This window comes from Amphibalanus amphitrite, unplaced genomic scaffold (assembly GCF_019059575.1).
Source record: "Amphibalanus amphitrite isolate SeventyFive unplaced genomic scaffold, NRLGWU_Aamphi_draft 000426F_arrow, whole genome shotgun sequence".
In the NCBI taxonomy this organism is placed as follows: domain Eukaryota; kingdom Metazoa; phylum Arthropoda; class Thecostraca; order Balanomorpha; family Balanidae; genus Amphibalanus; species Amphibalanus amphitrite.
The window spans coordinates 397,552-417,626 of record NW_024881920.1 but is presented as its reverse complement, the minus strand read 5'-3'; the positions used below and the strand labels follow the sequence as shown (position 1 = coordinate 417,626).

General features: G+C 48.1%; 2 protein-coding genes across 15 annotated transcripts in view; both read left to right on the top strand.

Annotated features, from left to right (window-relative positions):
* Nucleotides 1-1,459: 1,459 nt before the first annotated feature.
* LOC122391210 (cullin-5-like) lies at nt 1,460-12,860 on the top strand. Of its 4 annotated transcripts, XM_043384902.1 has the most exons (12): nt 1,532-1,722; nt 4,384-4,639; nt 5,023-5,283; nt 5,819-6,139; nt 6,945-7,187; nt 8,278-8,423; nt 9,359-9,497; nt 9,822-10,028; nt 10,494-10,748; nt 11,324-11,518; nt 12,027-12,457; nt 12,502-12,860. In XM_043384902.1, the coding sequence occupies exons 2-11, from the start codon at nt 4,445-4,447 to the stop codon at nt 12,408-12,410; spliced, it is 2,346 nt and encodes a 781-aa protein (XP_043240837.1). In that variant the 5' UTR covers nt 1,532-1,722; nt 4,384-4,444; the 3' UTR covers nt 12,411-12,457; nt 12,502-12,860. The 4 variants fall into 4 exon arrangements, with proteins under 4 accessions (XP_043240838.1, XP_043240839.1, XP_043240835.1 ...); XM_043384903.1 differs by having other exon boundaries at nt 1,460-1,722; nt 12,027-12,860; XM_043384904.1 differs by having other exon boundaries at nt 1,514-1,577; nt 12,027-12,860.
* A 905-nt stretch (nt 12,861-13,765) lies between these two features.
* Nucleotides 13,766-20,075, top strand: part of LOC122391203 — a 61,278-nt gene continuing 54,968 nt past the window's right edge. For 7 of the 11 annotated variants that reach the window (XM_043384896.1, XM_043384895.1, XM_043384882.1 and 4 more), the window contains exon 1: nt 13,911-14,050. The gene's annotated coding sequence lies outside the window, so the exon portion shown is untranslated. Of the gene's footprint in view, nt 14,051-20,075 lie in introns of all 11 variants that reach the window. The other 4 variants (XM_043384892.1, XM_043384891.1, XM_043384889.1 and 1 more) reach the window with 2 other exon arrangements.

The window sequence follows — 20,075 nt, the reverse complement described above, 5'->3', positions numbered from 1 at the left end:
ACAAACAAAAACCGGTGACCTCTGAGGTCAGGTCAAGTGCCTCAAGGCACGGTTCCGTTTTTGGTGAATAACTTCGCAAAAAAATGGCCGCAGAGCCGCGATTTTGCCAGCATCGTGTTCGCCTCTCTCAGGCGCGTCGAATGATATACTTTTTGTTTGGGTGAGGTAAACTTAGGGTGTTGACCTCGGGTCACGGTCAGGTCGGCCGTCGGCGTCCCCAGGTCACGAAATTGGTCGAAGGAGGTCATGTCGCATATCATTCGATTCGGCAGGTCTTCTTGAGTCCATAGGTGGCTTTCCCGACTCGCTAGCTCAATTTGATCGGTACCTAGTTATTGACAAAAAACTCTTATTTCCACACACTTATTTCACACTCTCTTATCACACTCTCTTAAACACACTCTTATTTCCAAAGGTACCCATGAACAAAAGGCAACCTTTCATTTGTAGCTAATTTTGAATGAAATTGGGGAAATTGTAGGTAGGGTAGGTGCATAGGTCCGTCCAGAAAAGGCAACCCTGGGATTTACATAATTGTCCACCCCTGTCAAGGTCGCATTAATCATGCAATATGTTTATTCACCAGATACACACCCAAAACTTCTTATATCCATCTCATTTCTAAATTCTACCTGACTCAAACCAGATCTTCATCTTAGTGCCTTGACCAGATCCACAAAACGAAACCGGTTGGCGCAATAAACATATCAGATATGTCTCTTCTGCGCTGAATTTGAAAATTTACGCGCTAAATCGCTAAACTGCTGCATGTTTTAGACGGTGTTAATTCTACCTGCAAAGCACAGATTATCCGTGACAGAAACGGCACCGTGGCCCATCTTTTTGTGTTTAGTTGGTTGAATCGTGTTTAAAGTAAAGAGCGAATCTCAGACATTGGAGTGCTCTCAAAAGTGGGGGGGGCCACACACATTACTGGCCCCCCCCCACTCCAAAATGGTGGGGTGGCCGTGGCCCCCCTGGCCCCCCCGGTTCCTACGCCTATGCACCGACCCAGACCGGCATAGGCGGCGGAACGGGGAGCCGGGAGGGCACCGGGGCACCGTACCGGCCCCTTTGATTTTCGGCATTTTAACATTAGCCCTATGGGCGTCCGGCGTTGCATGGAAAGAATGGGACCAAAATTCGGCAGTGCTCCCCCCCCATGAGATTTGGGGGTGTTCCGCCGCTACTGCAGACCGGTGTCATACGGTGTGGGTAGGCTGTGCCGCTTGACAAGTAAGTGAAGCGGCACAGTCTACCGGTACCAGGCGGCTGCTGCCAATGCTGAGCCATAGGAACCCGGTGGATAAAGAGTTGTAGAACATCACTCTGCCCCCCGAGTGTACTCCGACTCGGTAGTTATTGACCAAAACTCTTCAATCGTCGTGTGAAGGAAAAAGGAGCATTTTCCTAAATATGGTAGCTCAGCAAAACAAGGGCAATTTGGAAGCATCTCTTTGATTCATATGTGGTGTGGTGGTGCGCCATTATTTCTGCAATTTGTTTGCAAACTGCACTGAACTCTATAATAAAACAAACTGAAACAAACTGAGGCAAACTGAAACAACAAAACAATAGTAGGGATTGGACGCATTTGATTTGCAGTGTGTGAGGTGAATTTCTGGAATATTTTTATGCCTCTCTTTTGAATTTATCGCTCAGACACTTAGGCTTACATTTCACGACGTCCAAATATGAATTGGATCTAACGAAGGAAACCTAGTAAGTGTAATGCCAAAGAAATCCTAATCCTCTTGTTGGGGATCGGAGTGGGTGGAAGGAGGCAATAAAATGAATGTATTGATCTCAAATGGAGGAATACGAATACAGGAAAATACCTCATAAGTCATATCCATCTGTGGCCTGTTCCACTTGCGGTGCTGGAAGGAAAGTTCTGAACATCAATGCGCATTTATTGCAATTCTAGCTTCAATTTATGCTCAAAAATCAAAAAGTAGATAACCATAGGAAATTACCTTTAGAAAAACATGAAAATAAAAATTGCAAAAACGTCAATCGCTAGCCACGTTATTGTAAAGTCACTCATGTTGCTCTTGCCGTACTGGAGCCTTTCTTCTTGAACCGTCGTGTCTTGAAACAAGCACTGGTGCTAGTACCTATTAGGGCTTTAAATATAATTGATTTACATGCAAAGTATTTAGTAATGATGGTTTCTTGTGTTAAGCAGTCAGAAAAGAGGGTCAGGACTCAAAGTGTTGTTTCATTACAAGGCCTTATTTTGATTTTTTAAATTGATGCAGGTTTGGCGGGGTGGTGTAACTTGCACCAGTTACTGGTGCAAGTTTGACATAATGACATCACACCTCTGCTCTGCTGGCAGTGCAGACAGGTTGGCAAAATGTTTTGATGGGACCAGGGACAGTAGCAAAATATGCAGCTGACTCCTGAGCAGAAAAATGCAGTGATTTTTTGTCATTGATGTGAACTGATTTCAGATAAAAAGCTCTAAAGTATGTATATCACACATGCATTTGCTAAACTTTAAGGTGGCAGTGATTCCTGATTTGTATCTCACATTCAGTCAAGGAAGAAACATGCAGCAATTAAACTGTTTTTTTTTTTGCACCACATTGACATTGAGGGCAAAATAATCTGAATAGCATGATATTATGCCATTCAGCAGCAGTTTTTTTGCTGTGCCTTTCATGTCTTTGAACTTTGAAGCTCTATCCCTTACATTGCCAACTATGCATACACCATGAAATAATGTCCCATTACAGTGTATGATAGCACAGGCCTCTGGCTGCAACTGCCTCCCATCATGATTCTCCTATATATCATGCCAGAGCAGCTCAAGCCTGAGTTCTCACCACCAGGCTTCCAGTACTCTACCAACCCCATAAAAGCTCCCATGTCTACAGTACAGGTTAGTTGTACTTAGTCATAAGTTGTAGCCCTCAGTTCATGGAATCATGTGTAAAAGCAGTATCTTTGCCAGAAGTTTTTTATATAAATTCAGTCAAGACATTTTGAACTCTGATTTTGAATGGAGGGATTCACAGGGACCCGACTAAGCAGAGCTTGTTACCTGCCCCTCTCCACTTCCTTTTGATCGCTCATTTCCTATGGTAGAATTTAGCCTTGGAATTTAGAGTCCAAAGTTTAACCCTCGCCTGTATTGGTGCTTTTTTCCAGCCGCGAACGTATAAGGGGGGGGGGGTGAGGGTCCGTTGGATCGCCCTGCCGTTTCGCCCCTGATCGAGCTAGAGCTTCGCGGAAAAATGGGCGTGCTGCCCGTGACGAGAGGAACCCGATGATGCCCAATTTTAAGGTCCTAGGTCATTGGTTGACCTTCCAGGTCAGGTCAATGACCCCAACCAATGACCCAAAATTCGGGAAAATTGGGACTCGTTAGAACGTCGTAAAGGGTAGCTGCTATGTTTTTTTTTCGGGGTGCTGATCACGAACATCATGTTAGTTTTGATCACAGATGATGTCTTCATGCATTTAGGCCAGGTTGGGTCAGGTCAGGTCAGGTCAACCAGAAGAGGTCCTGCCGAGTATTTGAAGTAGGTGTCAACCACCTCTGACTGCTTTGTAACATGTTACGAAGGCACCAAAACTACTTCGTAAATGTTCTTATGGCTGCTGAATTCGAATTCAGCTTCAAAAACTAGCCTAGAAACATGTAGAACTCGAAAGTGAACCGAGTTCATCAAAGGTCAATGACCTGACCTGACCTTCAGGTGACCGTGACATCCACCCTAATGCATGGGGCGAACATCATATCACATGTTTGAACGTTTGAAACCACGAAAAGACTGCAAACGCGCGGCTAATGCGAGCCGACATACGCCGAATCGCGATTCCGGCCAAACATGGTCTCGAAAAGTAGGTCACAGTTCAAAGGTCATTTGGGTCAGGGTCATGAAATTTTCAGGGTAGGTGTAAAATTGATTAACGCGAGGGTACTGAAAGTTCCGTCGCGATCGGCCGCTTTTTACGCGAGCTATTCGCGAAAACCGAGGGGGGTGGTCCGTTCGCCCCCCCCCCCCCCCCTATATGGGCGAGGGTTAATGTACGCACATAGTCGCGCACGGCCGGTTCCCTCACTGACTTTATGACTTTGACTGGGCTACGGTCTGCCACCAACCGCAACCATACCTGTCAGGAGGTTCATGAAGATCGAGCGCCTGTCGAGCCTCGAACCCAGCCTTTTACAACCGGGACGCGTACTCTCACCTCGAGGAGTCCAACGATCTACCAACTGAGTTACGGGACGGGCAAAGTTCTCCAAAACTGTTCTGGAAAAGTTGTACCTAAATAGCTCACTGTGTTACGATTATCCCCTGCAACCCACCGTGTCTGTATTGTAACCCTCAGCTCCTAATGTTGTCTGAGACCCCTGTGTCTGTCCCACAGCCGCCTGTCCAGCCTGTGAGCCGTTGGGACCTGCCGCCCCACCTCCCCTCGCCGCCCAGCCATGACGTCGGCACTGCTGAAGGACCGGGCGCAGAACGCGTTCCAGGAGCAGTGGCCCAGCATGGAGCCAGTGATCCAGCGGCTGCTCCAGCAGGATCCGGTCACCAAGGCCGACTGGCAGAACCTGTTCTGGTCCACCCACACCGTGTGCCTGTGGGACGAGAAGGGCGCGCCCAAGGTCTACAGGTACCTCCAGGTTAGTGGCTGTTGTTAGCAGGGTGGCACAAAGACTACTGCAGATACATGACCAATGGCTGAGAGATAAATTAGCCAGATTGAACCCACTTCTGATGGCTGAGTGTTTGCTGGGGCATTAGGCAGCTGATATATCGTCGCTGATAAGCTACGAGTTTGTTACAAAAACCGTATGTTTATGGTACATCAATTAAGGACCATTTTTAGTGCATCCATTTCCATCCATTTTTATGTAATTTTTAAAACAACTGTTGATACATAATCCATGGCAGAGTATCCAATGTTGAATGGTTTCGAACTTTTTTTTTAGTTAGCAGTGTTACTGGTAAATGAAATCCTAAATCCTTTCCGTCGACCTGACGAGTTTTCCGATGTCACCACCAGGAGGCAGTGCAGTCGTTCGTGAAGCTCGCCTATGACCGCATCGGTCAACACGAGGGCGAGTACGAGACTCTGAAGGCGTACATTGGCGAGTGGGACCGGTTCTTCACACAGTGCAGCTACCTGCCACTGCCGTTTGGGCAGCTCGAGCAGGCGCTCTCCGGCAAAAACACCAACAGCAACAAACCGAAGCAGCCGCACGAGAGCATCGTCAGGAAGCTGATGCTGGATACGTGGCAGGATGTGATCTTCTCGCAACTCAGGGTACGTTATGAAGCTGGGTCAGGGGTTGACCTGGGTTCATCAGTCATGAACGGTGATGAAGCTGGATCAGGGTGGGTCGTGTTTAGCCAGGACTGGATAGGTGATTATCCTGGGCCAGGGTGGGTTGATCTGGGGTCAGTAGAATCAGAATGTGCGATAAATGGGCTGGAAGCTGACCAGGGATCAGGGTGATTTGACTCGAGGACAGTGTGGTTTAAGTCGATCCTTTCATCTACCCCTCACCCGGTTCTGTGTCTGGACCGCTCCTCCCTCCCGTCTACCTCCGCTCCCCTCTGGTATGGTTGTTTTCAGCTTTTCGCCTCTCCTTCTGGCCCCACCCCTCCTCTCTTGCTCTGCTGCAAGACATTTCTTGTTCTGCCCCCCCCCCCCTTCTACCCCAGCCCCCTCTGTCTGTCTGTATCAGAACCGTCTGCTGCGTGTTATTTCTCCGTGTAAGCCTGGCCCCTCTCCCGTCAAAACTATCTGTTGCGTGGCACCGTCTCTCAGTATAACCCCGCTGACCTCCGTCCATCAGGACCGTCTGCTGCGCGCCGCCATGCACCTACTGGACACGGAGCGGCGCGGTACCTCCATCGAGGGCGCCCACCTGGTGGTCGGCGTACGGGACTCGTTCGTCCACCTGTGTACGAGCACAGAGGACCGGCTCGAGTCCTACCGACAGCACTTTGAGACCGTGTACGTGGAGTGTCTGACGCGTTACTATCAGAGTCATGCGGCCGAGTTTCTGGCTGATAACGGAGTACATGACTTCATGCGGTACGCAGACAGCAAGCTGAAGGAGGAGGAGGAGCGGGGACTGAAGTACCTGGAAACCAGTGGAGACTCGCTGAAAAAGGTACGAGTTACGAGTGCGTGGCTTATTTTTGGCGAAGGTTTGGGTGCATATTTCTTAATGAAAGCATAGATAGGGTTTTTACGAGAGGATGGGTGCAAAATGGCCATTGACCATTGCAGACTGCAGTGGGCACGCCCTAAAAACCAAATAAAGAGGCTTTTGGAGTGAACTGGACTTTGTGGCCGTCAAAGGAGTATAAAGGCCTGGCTACACTATGCGTTTTCTGCGTGCGTTTTTTGCGTGTTTGCGGGTTTTGCGTAATATCGTTCTAGAAAAATAAACGATATTACGCTTTTGTGATGTTTTTTATATTCAATTGTTGTTAATATAAGAGTTATATTAACTTTTGCATATAACTAATGTAAAAATTATATTATTTTTTACTTTTTGCTAGAAGGATATTAGGCAAAAAACGCAAACCCGCAAAAAACGCACGCAGAAAACGCATAGTGTAGCCAGGCCTTAAGGCTCTCTGATTGCCCTTATTCACTCCATATTCTCCTGCCTTCACTCTCGTCGTGTCCCTACCACATCCATGAGTGGCCACTAGACCAGTGCGTCTAGCTGACCTCCTCCGGCCTTTAGTCGGCGGGAGAACCTTATTAGTGTTATTTTCATGACTAATATGTGAAACGAACGCCCCCGCCCTTACATGGTTATCCCAAAATATTTTGCCACCACTCAGTGCATTAAACTGACTTCTCGTTACCGTCTTCAGATCCGTGACCGGTGCGTACATCAGACCCCTTTCTGTTCTCCAGATCCGTTACCAGTGCGTACATCTGACCCCTCTCTGTTGCTATAGATCCGCGATCAGTGCGTCCAGCTGCTGGTGACGCGGTACCGGGACTCTATCCTCGCCGAGTGTCCCACCATGGTCCGACACCACGACACGGACAAGCTGTCTCTGATGTTTGGCCTGCTCGACCGGGGCACGGAGGCCGGCGGAGGCGCCGGAGGGGTGGAGCCCATGCTGAGGGTGGTTGAGGACCACATCAAGTCGGCGGGACTGGACGCCATGATGGCCAACGCCGACACAATCACTCAGGTGAGAGCTGCGGGTGGGGGCTGGGGTGCGCGCGTGCGAGTGTTGGTTTGTTGTTAGGCTGGTCATTCGTTCATTCTTTGGGTTGCTTGTTGCTTGTTTGTTGTTTTTTCGCTGTCTTTAGTTCCTTTGTGAGTTGTTACTTGTTAATAGTTTTGATCGTTCGTTTGCGGCTCACACGCTCATTTGATTGATATATGAGTTCAATATTTACTTTGTTAGATTACTTAATTATTTTTACGGGCTTCCCATATTTTCTACTTCGTTTGTCCGTTCGTCCGTTTGTTGGTTCTTTCGTTCGTTCTTTCGTTCGTTCGTTCGTTCGTTCGTTCGTTCGTTCGTTCGTTCGTTTGCTCGTTCGTTGTCTGACTAGCTCGTGTGCTCGTGTGTTCGTTCGCTCTGTGACAGTGACTCAGTTGTCTGCCCCCAGCACTATGAGCGGTACGTGATGTGACTGTGATTATTGACTGTGACTGTGACTGCCGTTTATTCCAGGACTGTGAGCGATACGTTATGTGACTGTGTATTGACTGTAACTGTGACTGCCGTTAGTTCCAGGACTGTGAACGGTACGTGATGTGACTGTGATTATTGACTGTGACTGTGACTGCCGTTAATTCCAGGACTGTGAGCGGTACGTGATGTGACTGTGATATTTACTGTGACTGTGACTGCCGTTAATTCCAGGACTGTGAGCGGTACGTGATGTGACTGTGATATTTACTGTGACTGTGACTGCCGTTAATTCCTGGACTGTGGGTGGTACGTTATGTGACTGTGATATGGGCTGTGACTGAGCCTGCTTTTCATTCCAGAGCTGTGAGCGGTACGTGATGTGACTGTGGTATTGACTGTGACTGTGACTGTGACTGTGACTGCCGTTAATTCCAGGACTGTGAGCGGTACGTGATGTGACTGTGATTATTGACTGTGACTGTGACTGTGACCGCCGTTGATTTCAGGACTGTGAGCGGTACGTGATGTGTCTGTGATATTTACTGTGACTGTGACTGCCGTTAATTCTAGGACTGTGAGCGGTACGTGATGTGACTGTGATTATTGACGATGACTGTGACTGTGACTGTCATTCCAGGACTGTGAGCGTTACGTGGAGCAGCTGCTGGAGCTATTCCAGAAGTTCAGCGCCCTAGTGCGGGACGCGTTTCACAGTGATCCGCGCTTCCTCACATCGAGAGACAAGGCCTTCAAGGACCTCGTCAACGACACCAGCGTCTTCAAGTGGGTGACATTTAGGAAGGACGGAGGGCTACCCTACGGCCTAGTGGCTGACTTTTGTTTGAGGTCTCTTTTTTATTGTTCACTTCTTTCGTCTGCTACTTTCAGTTGCTTTTTTGCTGCCTTGATTATGTCCGTTTCTTCCATTTCTCTTCGTCCTTTCTCCCTTACTCTGTCTGCCAGTGAATCACGGAAAACGACATACATGCTTATTGCTGTTGGTAAATGTAAGATGTGTAGTGTTTGTGTGCTGTAATTGGAGTTCATTTAGCTACATTGATTGATATAGATAGACATTTCCAATTACAATAAGCTACATTGGTTTCATGGTTACTGCTACAATATGAGGCAGTTACCTATGTAGTTCGATGCTATCTGACCTCTGACCCCGCACCTCTGTCCCTTGACCTAACATGCGACTTCTGACCTCCGACCTGGTGTGACCTCTGGCCTCTGACCCGACCTGCGTCGCTCAGACTGGAGCTGCCGGCTCGGGGTCGTGCCGGCGGCCCTCTCTGACTCCTGACCCCTGACCTGACCTCTGACCTTATCTGACCCCTGACCTGACATCTGACCTGCCCCTGCAGACTGGAGCTGCCGGCTCGGGGTCGCGCCGGCGGCCCGCTTTGACCTCTGACCTGCCCCTGCAGACTGGAGCTGCCGGCTCGGGGTCGCGCCGGCGGCCCGCTTTGACCTCTGACCCCTGACCTGACCTCTGACCTGCGCTGACCCCTGACCTGACCTCTGACCTGCTCTGACCCCTGACCTGACCTCTGACCTGACCCTCCTGCAGACTGGAGCTGCCGGCTCGGGGTCGCGCGGGCGGCCCGCTCTGGCCCCTGACCTGACCTCTCACCTGACCCTCCCGCAGACTGGAGCTGCCGGCTCGGGGTCGCGCCGGCGGCCCTCTCTGACCCCTGACCCCTGACCTGCCTCAGACTGGAGTTACCGGCTCGGGGTCGCGCCGGCGGCCCGCTAAAGTCCACGCCCGAGTCTCGGTGTCCGGAGCTGCTGGCCAACTACTGTGACATGCTGCTGAGGAAGACCACATTCAGCAAACGGCTGACCGCCGACGAGGTAAGGCACCCATGTCAGTACTCAGTTAGCGGCAGAGAGGGGTACGGGGTTACTCCTGTTCACGTAATTTTTTAGAGTTGTTCATTTCCTCTTTTTCTGACAGACACATGGCTAGCAGTGTGTTACAATTGCGCACTCATTTCTCTGTATCCATGTTGGTGATTATGTATGTTTGTTGCTCTGTAAGCTTGAGCACGTCTCTCTCTCTCTCTCTCTCTCTCTCTCTCTCTCTCTCTCTCTCTCTCTCTCTCTCTCTCTCTCTCTCTCTCTCTCTCTCTCTCCCTCCCCTCTCACTCACTCATTCCCCCGCTCTCCCCCCGCCAGGTTGACGAGAAGCTGCGCTCGGTGCTCTGCCTGCTGAAGTACGTGCAGAACAAGGACGTCTTCATGCGCTACCACAAGGGCCACCTGTCTCGGCGACTGATCCTGGACACCTCAGCAGACTCGGAGAAGGAGGAGAACATGGTGGACTGGCTCAGGGGCATCGGCATGCCGGCGGACTACGTCAACAAGCTGTCCAGGATGTTCCAGGTAAGGGGGGATGTGGGATACCAGTGTTGTGTCAGCAAATTGTGTAGGTTGTAGGTAAGGATGGATGTGTGTGTGTGGGGGGGGGGGGGGGTATTTAACTCCGTCAACAAGTTGTCCAGGATGTTCCAGGTGATGAGAGCTGGGGCTGAAGGGTTATTTCAAGACACCCGAAATTGATGCCCAGTACATTCAGAACGATACTGGAGTTACAGGAAGTTGAAGGATACTGATAGACTGAGCTAGGCGAAGAGAGCTATGTTAAAATGCTGCCTAGAAGCTTCATCGCAAGGGAAGTCTGTGACAACATTTTTACGGGACGTGGCTCGTGAGTTCTCCAATTGTTTCAGGCTTTTGCTTGTACCATCTATTTAAGATCTATATGTGTGAGCAATCTGCCCCCCTCCCCCCTCCCAGGATAGATTCACCCCCAAACACTGTCAAGCCCTCGTCTTGCCTTCTTTCCAGGACGTGAAGGTATCCCAGGACCTGAACGCCGAGTTCCACGACTCACGGCCCAACGTGGCCGATAACGTCAACATCAAGATCCTGAACGCGGGCGCGTGGGCGCGCGGCAGTGAGCGCGTATCGGTGACGCTGCCCACCGAGCTGGAGGACTACATTCCCGAGCTGGAGGAGTTCTATCGGGCCAAACACAGCGGCAGGAAGCTGCAGTGGCACCACCACATGTCAAACGGAACCATCACCTTTACCAGCAAACTGGTATGGAGGGAGACGGAGAGGGGAAGGGAGGGATCCTATGGACTGGAATAGATAGGGTGCTTTAAGACTGTGGAAAACTTACGTGCTGGACGTTTACTCCCTTTTAGTTCGCGGCGAAATAATCCTGTCGTACTGAGCTTACGTCGGCTGTCGTTTAAATTCCCGGCATTGAGGTTGTACTGGAGTGACACATCACTAGACTAGGATATTCTAGCGATGTCGTTTTCCGATGAGAACTTCCGTGGTGATTGCTTGTTACCGTCAGTTTTTTTTTTTTGCGTTTTAAGAATAATCGTTATCCTGGTTCCGAATTTTTGCTATTTTGTCATTTTATTCAGATTACATTGAGGATTCGGTCAACTAAATATGCTCATAATCAACATGATGATTTTCCTCACAACGCTAACTCTCAAATAATCGCTATCGTCTTCTACCAACAAAATCACTGACTGACCCGCACTGAGAAACCCGCACTGACTCCTAACCTGCCCTCTGGCTCGCCGTCTAACCATCCCTCTAACCAGCCCTCTGACCTCCCCTCTCTGACCACCTCTCTGACCCGTCCTCTGTTCCAGGGCCGGTACGATGTGGACATCACCACCTTCCAGATGGCCGTGCTGTTCGCCTGGAACCAGCGGCCGGCGGAGAAGATCAGTCTGGAGAACCTGCGCCTGGCCACCGAGCTGCCGGATGCCGAGCTGCGCCGCACGCTCTGGACACTGGTGGCCTGCAGCAAACTCAAACGGCAGCTGCTGCTCTATGCGCCAGAGGTGCGGCGTGATGGGGAGGCAGGGGGGGGAGGGGGAGGGGCAGGACGGGTCAGGGTGGGAAGGTGGGATTTGTCAAATGTGGCGTAATAGTTTCTGTTTGTGGGCGTAATACAATGTATGCAGCTGATTATGAATGGAAGATCATGATTTGCTCATGGTTATGATCATTTATCATCATGATTAGCCATCGATTTACGGCATTGGATAACTCGGTAGAGTGTTATGAGAGCTGGCATTCTTTGGTTATCCAATATCCTGCATCTTTTTTCTGGTTTCCTGGTTGAAATTCTGGTCATTTCCCTGCTGTTGCGCCGTCATTATTCCTCAGTCTCATGAGTGCGCTTCTGTCTGGGTATTAATCCTGCTCGTCGCCCCTCGGCCCTCACATCCTGCGACACCCGTCTGACGGCTCATCCATCTCTTCTGCGGAATCGCCTACCACTGGGGTGACGGAGGCGATCCTCCCGCTGACGCCACCTCTCTGACTCTGACCCTGTCTCCCGCCCAGGTCCACTCTGCCAAGGAGTTTGTTGAAGATACCCAGTTCTGGGTCAACCAGCAGTTTGCCGTCGTCAAAAACGGCAAGCCCATGCCGCGGGGCAAGGTCAATGTGATCGGGCGACTTCAGCTCAGCACGGAAAAATCCCGAGAAGAAGAGAACGAGGGCATCATCCAGCTGCGGATACTGCGGACGCAGGAGGCCATCGTCAAGATCATGAAGATGCGGAAGGTGACGACGAACGCCCAACTGCAGACTGAACTGATCGAGATCCTCAAGAACATGTTCTTGCCGAGTAAAAAGATGATCAAGGAGCAGATCGAGTGGTTGATCGAGAACAAGTACATGAAGCGAGATCCGGACGATATTAACAAGTTTAAGTATATGGCCTAGTAGGGGTTGTCTGCCTTTCTGTGATGATACCGGTGGGTGGGGTGACAGTGACACAGTGACAGGTGACAGTGTGTCACTGTGACAGTGACAGTGACACAGTGCGCCGGCGGCAAGACGGCTGTTTTTTAGTGCATATATTGGTGCGGGCGAATGTGAGTGATTGGTGCTGCAGATTAATGCGGGACGTGGCGCGCGGTGTAATTATGCCAATATGTGGGCGTCAGTGAGACGCTCTCCTCTCCGAGGCAGGAAACTGCCGCTCCGCCGCGGCGGGTTTATATGTGCCACCAGTCGGATGGCGAGTAACCTGCGCTTTGTGTCTTGGCCGAGAGAAGAGATGGCAGGGCGGGCAGCTTGTGCCGCTTAGTATGGCATTATGGCGGTGTTCCCGCGCCAGTAGGATAAGTCGATGAAGAAATGGTGCGTAATAAATCTCATGGCAAATGCTGATTAGATTTTTTTTTGCATCACATACGTTTGCCTTTTAGAAAATAGCTATACCTCATGCCGAGCGCGCTTTAGTCAATGCCATTCCTGACTTCAGCAAAGGAGATCTGGCTTCTATAGATGGCCTTAGTCTGGCTTCTGTTTTGTGTTGTTATCTCAGTGGAGTTCACGAATTGCTGGGCCCTGTTTCACCGGTGATAGCAGCACGCTGCTATCAAATTGCGCGAGCTGACGTAATGTGATGACGTCATACTGCTGACGTAAGGGGCAATTCTGGCGCACGATTGCCGCAATATTGTTTTACGTCATCAGCTAAATGTTCGAAGTTAATGTCCAAATTTTTCCTAAACCCAACTTCTTTTAAACACATCATATTGAAAAAATATATATCAAAAATATATATAATATCATGACTGCGTAAACTCTTACTTTTAGGCTCATACGTCACTTAATGCCGCCGCCAAGGTCGCGGCAATCGTGCGCCGGAACTACCCATTACGACAACAGTATGGCGTCACGACATGACGTCAGCTCGCGAAACGTGATAGCAGCTTGCTGCTATCACCGGTGAAACAGGGCCCAGATGTCATCAGGGTGAATCAAGGAAATATTTGAGCTGTTTCGATTTAAAGAAAACTTGCTAAGAGTGCACATCAATCCAGTACCAAACACCAGTCACCAGCTATGACTGCGATGTTTTTTCTTATGTCTCGGGGTACTTTCTCATAAGTTTTTGATGCATAAAACCGTTCTTCAGGAGATCGACGCCGATATACAGCTCTAGAGATGTTAATTGACCTTTTCTAACAAAATAAAAGGAATACGACGCCTTTGAATGGAATGAATATTTTAGTGGCAGTTACTTCGATGATTCCACAATATTTTGTCGCAGCAGCGCAAATCACGTCAATATTTTGGGACCTGTTCAAATTTTACCTAATTGATGCCATCATAGCGCATGTGACGGCAGCTTGTAAGGGCAGTCCTGCTAGCGTACGCCTGTTTTTCTGAAAAATAGAACATAATTTTCAATTATTCCTTTGTAATTGTCATGGTCGGGAGCGTTCCCACAAAATTTCAACACCGCTATATATTGACGATTTTCGTGGAGTTTTGGCATATCTCCGGTGTCAGTTTATGAGAATACATTGTATAGACATTCGTAGCACTTGCAGTTTCACTGTTTCAACCCGGTAAGTACAAGCCTGGCCATACAGATAAGGCCTTACCTACATTGTGCTCTTAGTCAATAAAAAAGACAATTCCTCTAACTAATTAGCTGAGTTAAGTCTTCTCAGTCGTCGGTTCCACCCATCGGGTGCACCATCAGCTTGTCCTCCCTGATGACCCTCTGCTGTCCCTTATCTCAGCCTTTACGTTAGGTACTGTGCAAGACGCTAGTGGTGGCACCGGGCAAGGAGAGACTGGGAGGATGAGGACAGGATTCTTTTCTTGTCCTGCTCGTTTCAACTGCTGTCGACATGCAGACTGCAGTTCCTTTTGTATCCTTGTCTTGTATAGGTAATTGATCAACAAGGCCTCTTCTGAGTCAGCATTGCGGACAGTCAGCTTCGCAGGTAGAGTCCTATTTAACCTCGCATTCCACCTCCTCTGTCCTTCCTCACGTTCTTGCCGCAGTTCCACACACTCATAAAGAAAGTGTTCAAGAGTTTCTGTTGCTTTCATGCATAATGGACAGATCTCATTTCGCTCAGCGTGCCTTCTTAAGACTCCTGTGGCAAGAAGCGACTGCTCCGTTAGAAGTCGTATCCTCGTGCCTGTCGCTTGTCTGCCAATAACACTTAGTCTGTTTTTCGGCCAGAATTGATTCGCTGGCTCGTATTCTTCCATATTTTGTGCAATATCGGCGATCCGCTGTATAGTTTGTCTCTTGCTAGCTTCTTCTATAATCATTGCTTTAGTATACGCGTTGATGGCTTGTTTGCAAACTTTATACCAGCTCTTACCCTGTACTCCATTTGTTGTCATCATTTGTATTATGCCTGGTAGCTTCAATGCGGTAAAGTAATGTTCCCATTGCCTTAGTATGCTCGAGCTCCTGTCCTTGTTGAGAGCACCGTGCAGTATCATGTATTCCGTCAGTGCATGCTCCCGCGCTGCTTTAGCGAGAAACTGAATGAATTGCATAGCTGCTTTCATTATCATCACCTTAGGGGGTAACGCTCCAAGCATCATGTACACAGCTAAGTTCTGGGTTCTTCTGGGTAATCCTTGCATAGCCCTCAGAAGTCTTACCACCATCACCTCCAGGTAGTTAATTTCTTGATTTGTGAAAATCGTCACTGGCATGGAGTACAGGAGTATCGGTTCAGCATATATTTTCCATGTGGTGTAAAGAGACAGTGGGCTTGTACGGGCAACGTTAAGGCCTTCTGGGCACCTTGCAAACATCGCTCTTCTCGCCCTTTTCATACCCTCTTCGATTCTCTTTCTTCCTTCAGCCTTGTTGGTCATATGGACGCCCAGATGGGTATATTCTGTGGTTACTTCAATGTGCTCTTTTCCTAGTAACCATCTTCTGCCATCTGCGCATTTCCCATATACCATGATTTTGCTCTTACTTGCATTGTACTGATATCTCCATTTCGTGCTATGACTGTATGCAACATCGAGCATTAACTGCATCTCTGTCGGATCTGTACTAATGAGAACTTCATCATCTGCATATGCAATGATAGGTACTTGTATATCTCCAACTCTTGCTCCAACACGTGCTTGCTGCAGAGTTTGTATCTTATCGTGCATGTAGAGACAGAGCAGGCTAGTGGACAACACTCCACCCTGCTTTAGTCCTTGTTGCATGTTTCCCATCCCAGACTTTTCATTTGCAACCTTCACTCTGACTCTGAACTCTTTATAAAGATTGTAGAGTATCAATACCAGTCTTGGGTGAACATTGCTGGTGATTAGCTTATAGATGAGACCATCGTGCCAAATCGAATTGAAACATTTCCGCACATCCAAGTAGGCGACATATACTGTCTTGCCTATATCTCTATTTGCAGATATTACTTCTCTAAGGATGAAGTTTGCCTGCAAAGTACTCCTGTCACTTTGGTACGCGAATTGTAAATCAGACGGTATTCCGGCTTCTTTGAGCTCCTCACCTAGTCTGTGAATTATAGCCTTTTCGAAAATTTTGCAGGCAGTAGTCAGGACAGATATATCCCTGTAGCTGTCTGTTTGCTCAGTGTTACCTCCGTGTCCTTTGTAGATTGGAGTGACTAGTCCACATTTGAAGTTCTCTGGAATCTCTGTTGTTTTCATTATATCCTGGAGACAGGTTCCTATATCTTGAATAAGAGCGTCTCCTGCCTCTATGAGATGCTCGGCCATAATATTATCTGTTCCTGGTGCTTTCCTTCTTTTCAGTCTTCGAATAATGTTGGATATTTCTGCTTCTGTTATTGGCTTACAGTCTTCTAAGTCTCGTCCTTTTTCCTGGTATTTGTTACATGTTAAGTTGACCACTGCCGTGACATGTTCCTTCCATTTCCTGTTGAAACACGGGTCTTCTATTGGCATGGCTGTTCTAACAAAATGGTGGAGGAACGCCTCAGCAATCTCCAGGGGCTGGTAGATTTCTTTTCCTTCAATTTTCAGTCGTTGTACTTTGCTTCTTCGTACGCATTTTTGTATTCTTTGATAGTACTTGTTTGATAGTTTTTGGCATTCTATTTCTTTTTTAGCATCATCTTCCTTTCGGGCACGTAGCCTATACATTCTTTGCGCATTGATATATTGCCGCTTTTTACTTCTGTATGTCGCTTTCGCAATATCTTTTTCTTCCGCCGGACATTCTTTCCATTTGTCTTTAGCTGCTAAGCATTCTCGTCTCATTTCCGTGAGAGCGCTGTTCCACCACTTACTTGACTTGTTCCTTCTTCCTTTCTTTGGAAGCATTCTCGCTGCTTCTATAATGGTCTTGTTGATACTGTCTATGTCCACTCGCGTCTGTCTATGTTTCCATAGGTAACGCCGATAGGCTTCAATGCTGCCATTCCTTCGTGCCTTCTCCCAGTCAATTTTTTGCTCCTCTGTTTTTTGCTGTTTACATCTCCTTTTCATTTCAACACAGACACATATCGGCTCATGGTCTGACGTGTTGAGAGCGCTTCTTTCTGGAATCTTATACTCTGTTACATACATTGAGTGACCTCTGTCAACAATAAAATAGTCTAGCAGTGATGTTGCTTCAATTTCATTCTTGTAAAATGTGTTATGGCCCTCTATGTTGTTGCAGGGAATCATTAATCCATAGTCAGCTAGCATCGCTTCGACATACTTCTTGTTTGGATGCACGTTTTTAGTCAGGTCCACATTGAGATCACCTCCAACAATGATCATCTTCTCTTCACCATACTCCTCAATTATGCCTGTCACCTTATCTATTGTCTCTTGAAACTCAATGGTTGTCTTCTGAAGTGTGCCAGTCGGCAAATATACAGCAATGACTAGGATGTCAATCTCCATGCCTTTTACAGTTGCCGCCTGAATCCTAGTGCTGCCACGGTGGTCCACTTCAATCATGCCTAGCTCCTTTCTCGTCATAATCGCTACACCCCCGTGCCCACGACCACTTTTGTTCTGTAAGACGGCATAGTCTATATATTCATCATAGCTTACTGCAATCACATCATGTGTTTCGGTCAGTAGGGTTTCACTTTGATTTGCCTTTGAAGTCCATGTTTCATTGAGCAACAGAATATCTGCTTCATCTAATATGCTTTGCATAAACTCACTCTTCTGGTATCCTCTACAGTTATACTGAACGAGTTTTAATTTCTCCCAGTGTCTCCTTCTCTTGTTAGTGCCATAAGACCCTGCGCTCTTCCAGCAGGGCTTCGGCATAGCTTTTCCCTCTCCAACCTGGGCACTGATCTGGGCTTCCACTCGCCCCTTGCCGGTGAAAATTCCCATGCTCTCTCCGGACCCGTCGACTTTCCGGATAGTTCCAGCTCTGCTCTTCTCGACTGTGCCACTTTTCTTGTTGGTACTGCCTCCTCTGCTGCTGATTTCCGGATGCACCACCCTCTTCATTCCATTCCTCAGTGGTCCCATAGTTACGTTCGTCTTCCATATAGTCCCTGGAACATTCTTGGTTTTCATTCCCAGTCCCTCGCTCATGTGATTGATTGCACCCCTTGTTGCCATTCCAGTTCATCTGTCTTTGTCCTCTCAGCTGCCAGTCTTGGGGTTCATGATGCTCATGTCTGCCCCACTTTCTCTGACCTGGGTGTCCATCGAAGCGCCTACCGTAATAGGGTGGTTCTACTTGGACGCGGTTTCCGTTTCTTTTGTCATGTCCGTCTGCATTAAGGTCCTGCTTTCCAAACGCTCTGGCTCCCTTACCTCCTTCGCGTTGTTCTTGTTTATACACTCCTTCCCTGTACCTGTCTGTCCTGTAGTAGTTTTTTCTACTATTTCCATTCAACCTGCGCATGTTGTCTTCTCCTGAAAAGTGATGCACAGGCTCCCATTCCCTTTCTTCGTACTCCCTGTATTCGTCCCTATTTCTATACCGCTGATTGACGAACACTCTAGTTCTATAGTATCGTGGGTGTCTTCCACCTTGTCCTCTTTCATGCCCTGTAGCACCATTGTTTCTTCCTTGCTCTACGTTGTTGCTCATCAGAGGATTTCTTCCATGTATCGTGTTATCCTCATGATTTTCCTGTTTGTTGTCCTCTCCTCTTTCCTCTATGCCACCTTTGCGGCAGTTCATTTCCTTTCTTTGCTGTTCTCTCTCTCCCCATCCTTCATTCTCATTTCCCACTTTCGATCTCGACTTTCCTGTGCTCTGTGAGTTCAGGTCGCATTGTACAGTTTTGTCCTTTGTCAACTCCTGGTTTCTTTTGGAGTTACTTGATTCCCGCACTTTCTGTGTGTCTTCATTATCACTGCTTACCACAACAATTTCATTCTCTGTTTCTTCTTGTTGGTATGTGTTTCCCGACATGCCTTGTTCTTGTCCCTGCCTGTAGTGTTGATTTGCCGTTGGTGTGCTGTTTTCCTTCCCTTGTTTACTCACATTTCTCAGCTGATTTGCCGCATCCATGCTTTGGTTTTGCAGAGTTCCACACTTTTCTTCTTCTTGTCTATGTAGCCATAGCAGGTATGCTGCACACGCTCCACATAATCCTTCACCTAGAACTTTTCCACCATCCACTTGGTCAGCATTCTTTTGCACTTCTTTTCCCTGTTCCAGTTGATGCAGCTGTACTCTCAGTTTTTGATTTTCCGCTTTGAGCTGCTGTATTTGTGCTGCTAACCCAATTCTGGGACTTTTTAGTACGCCGTTAGTTAGCCTAGCCTTTCTCAGGCCTTTCGGTTTACCTGTAGGGTCTTTCTGTCCACCTGTTCCTGGTACAGTCACATTAACATTTTCTCTCTCATTTCTGCTATTTTCCTCTCTGTTGCTAGTTTCTCCCTCATGCTTTTCACTTTCTTGACAGAGCGTTCCTTCATCCTGTACTAAATGGGTATATCTGACTGTTTCCTGTTGGCATGCCTCGCTTCTTTTTTCTGCCTCATCCCCCTCTTGCTCCCGTCCCCCGTGCTGCTGGGCCATCTCTTCAACCCTACTTTCATGTTTTCTTCCAACCGATATTTGTTCTTGGCTTCGACCTTCTTCCTGCAGCTCTTCATCAATCACCAAGTTTTGTACTCCTTGGCTTCTTTCACAGCCCTGCGACGTGCTTGGTCTCAGTTTCTCTGTGTTGCCTCCTTCTCCTTTCTCCCTCTTGTCTTCACTTTGCTGCATTGCATTGCTTAATGCTGTCTGTTGCCTCCTGTTCTCCTCTGTATGCTTTCCCACTTCACGCATGCTATCCTTGTTCACATTTTCTTCAGGTCTCCTTTTCTTTGAGTTGTTCTTGCTGCAGGCTCTTCCTGCCTCCAGACCAGCATCTTCATTCTGCTGGGGTCCCTCCTGTGCATCGACTTGAACTTTTTTGTTCATTCTGCTTCGTAGATCAGTGACCTCTATCTGTGTGCTACACCACTCGGGTTGCTCAATTGCTTCCCAGTTTGTGTCCTCACCACAACCTTCGTGAAAGCCTCCTGTTTGGCATCCTGAAACATTTCTCATGCCCTGCACTGTGAGATGGAAGTACCCAGTTTTGCCTTTCTCAGTTGCACATATGTACTATGGCATATGCCTCACTAACATCTCTCTGTATGGTGTACTGTGTATGT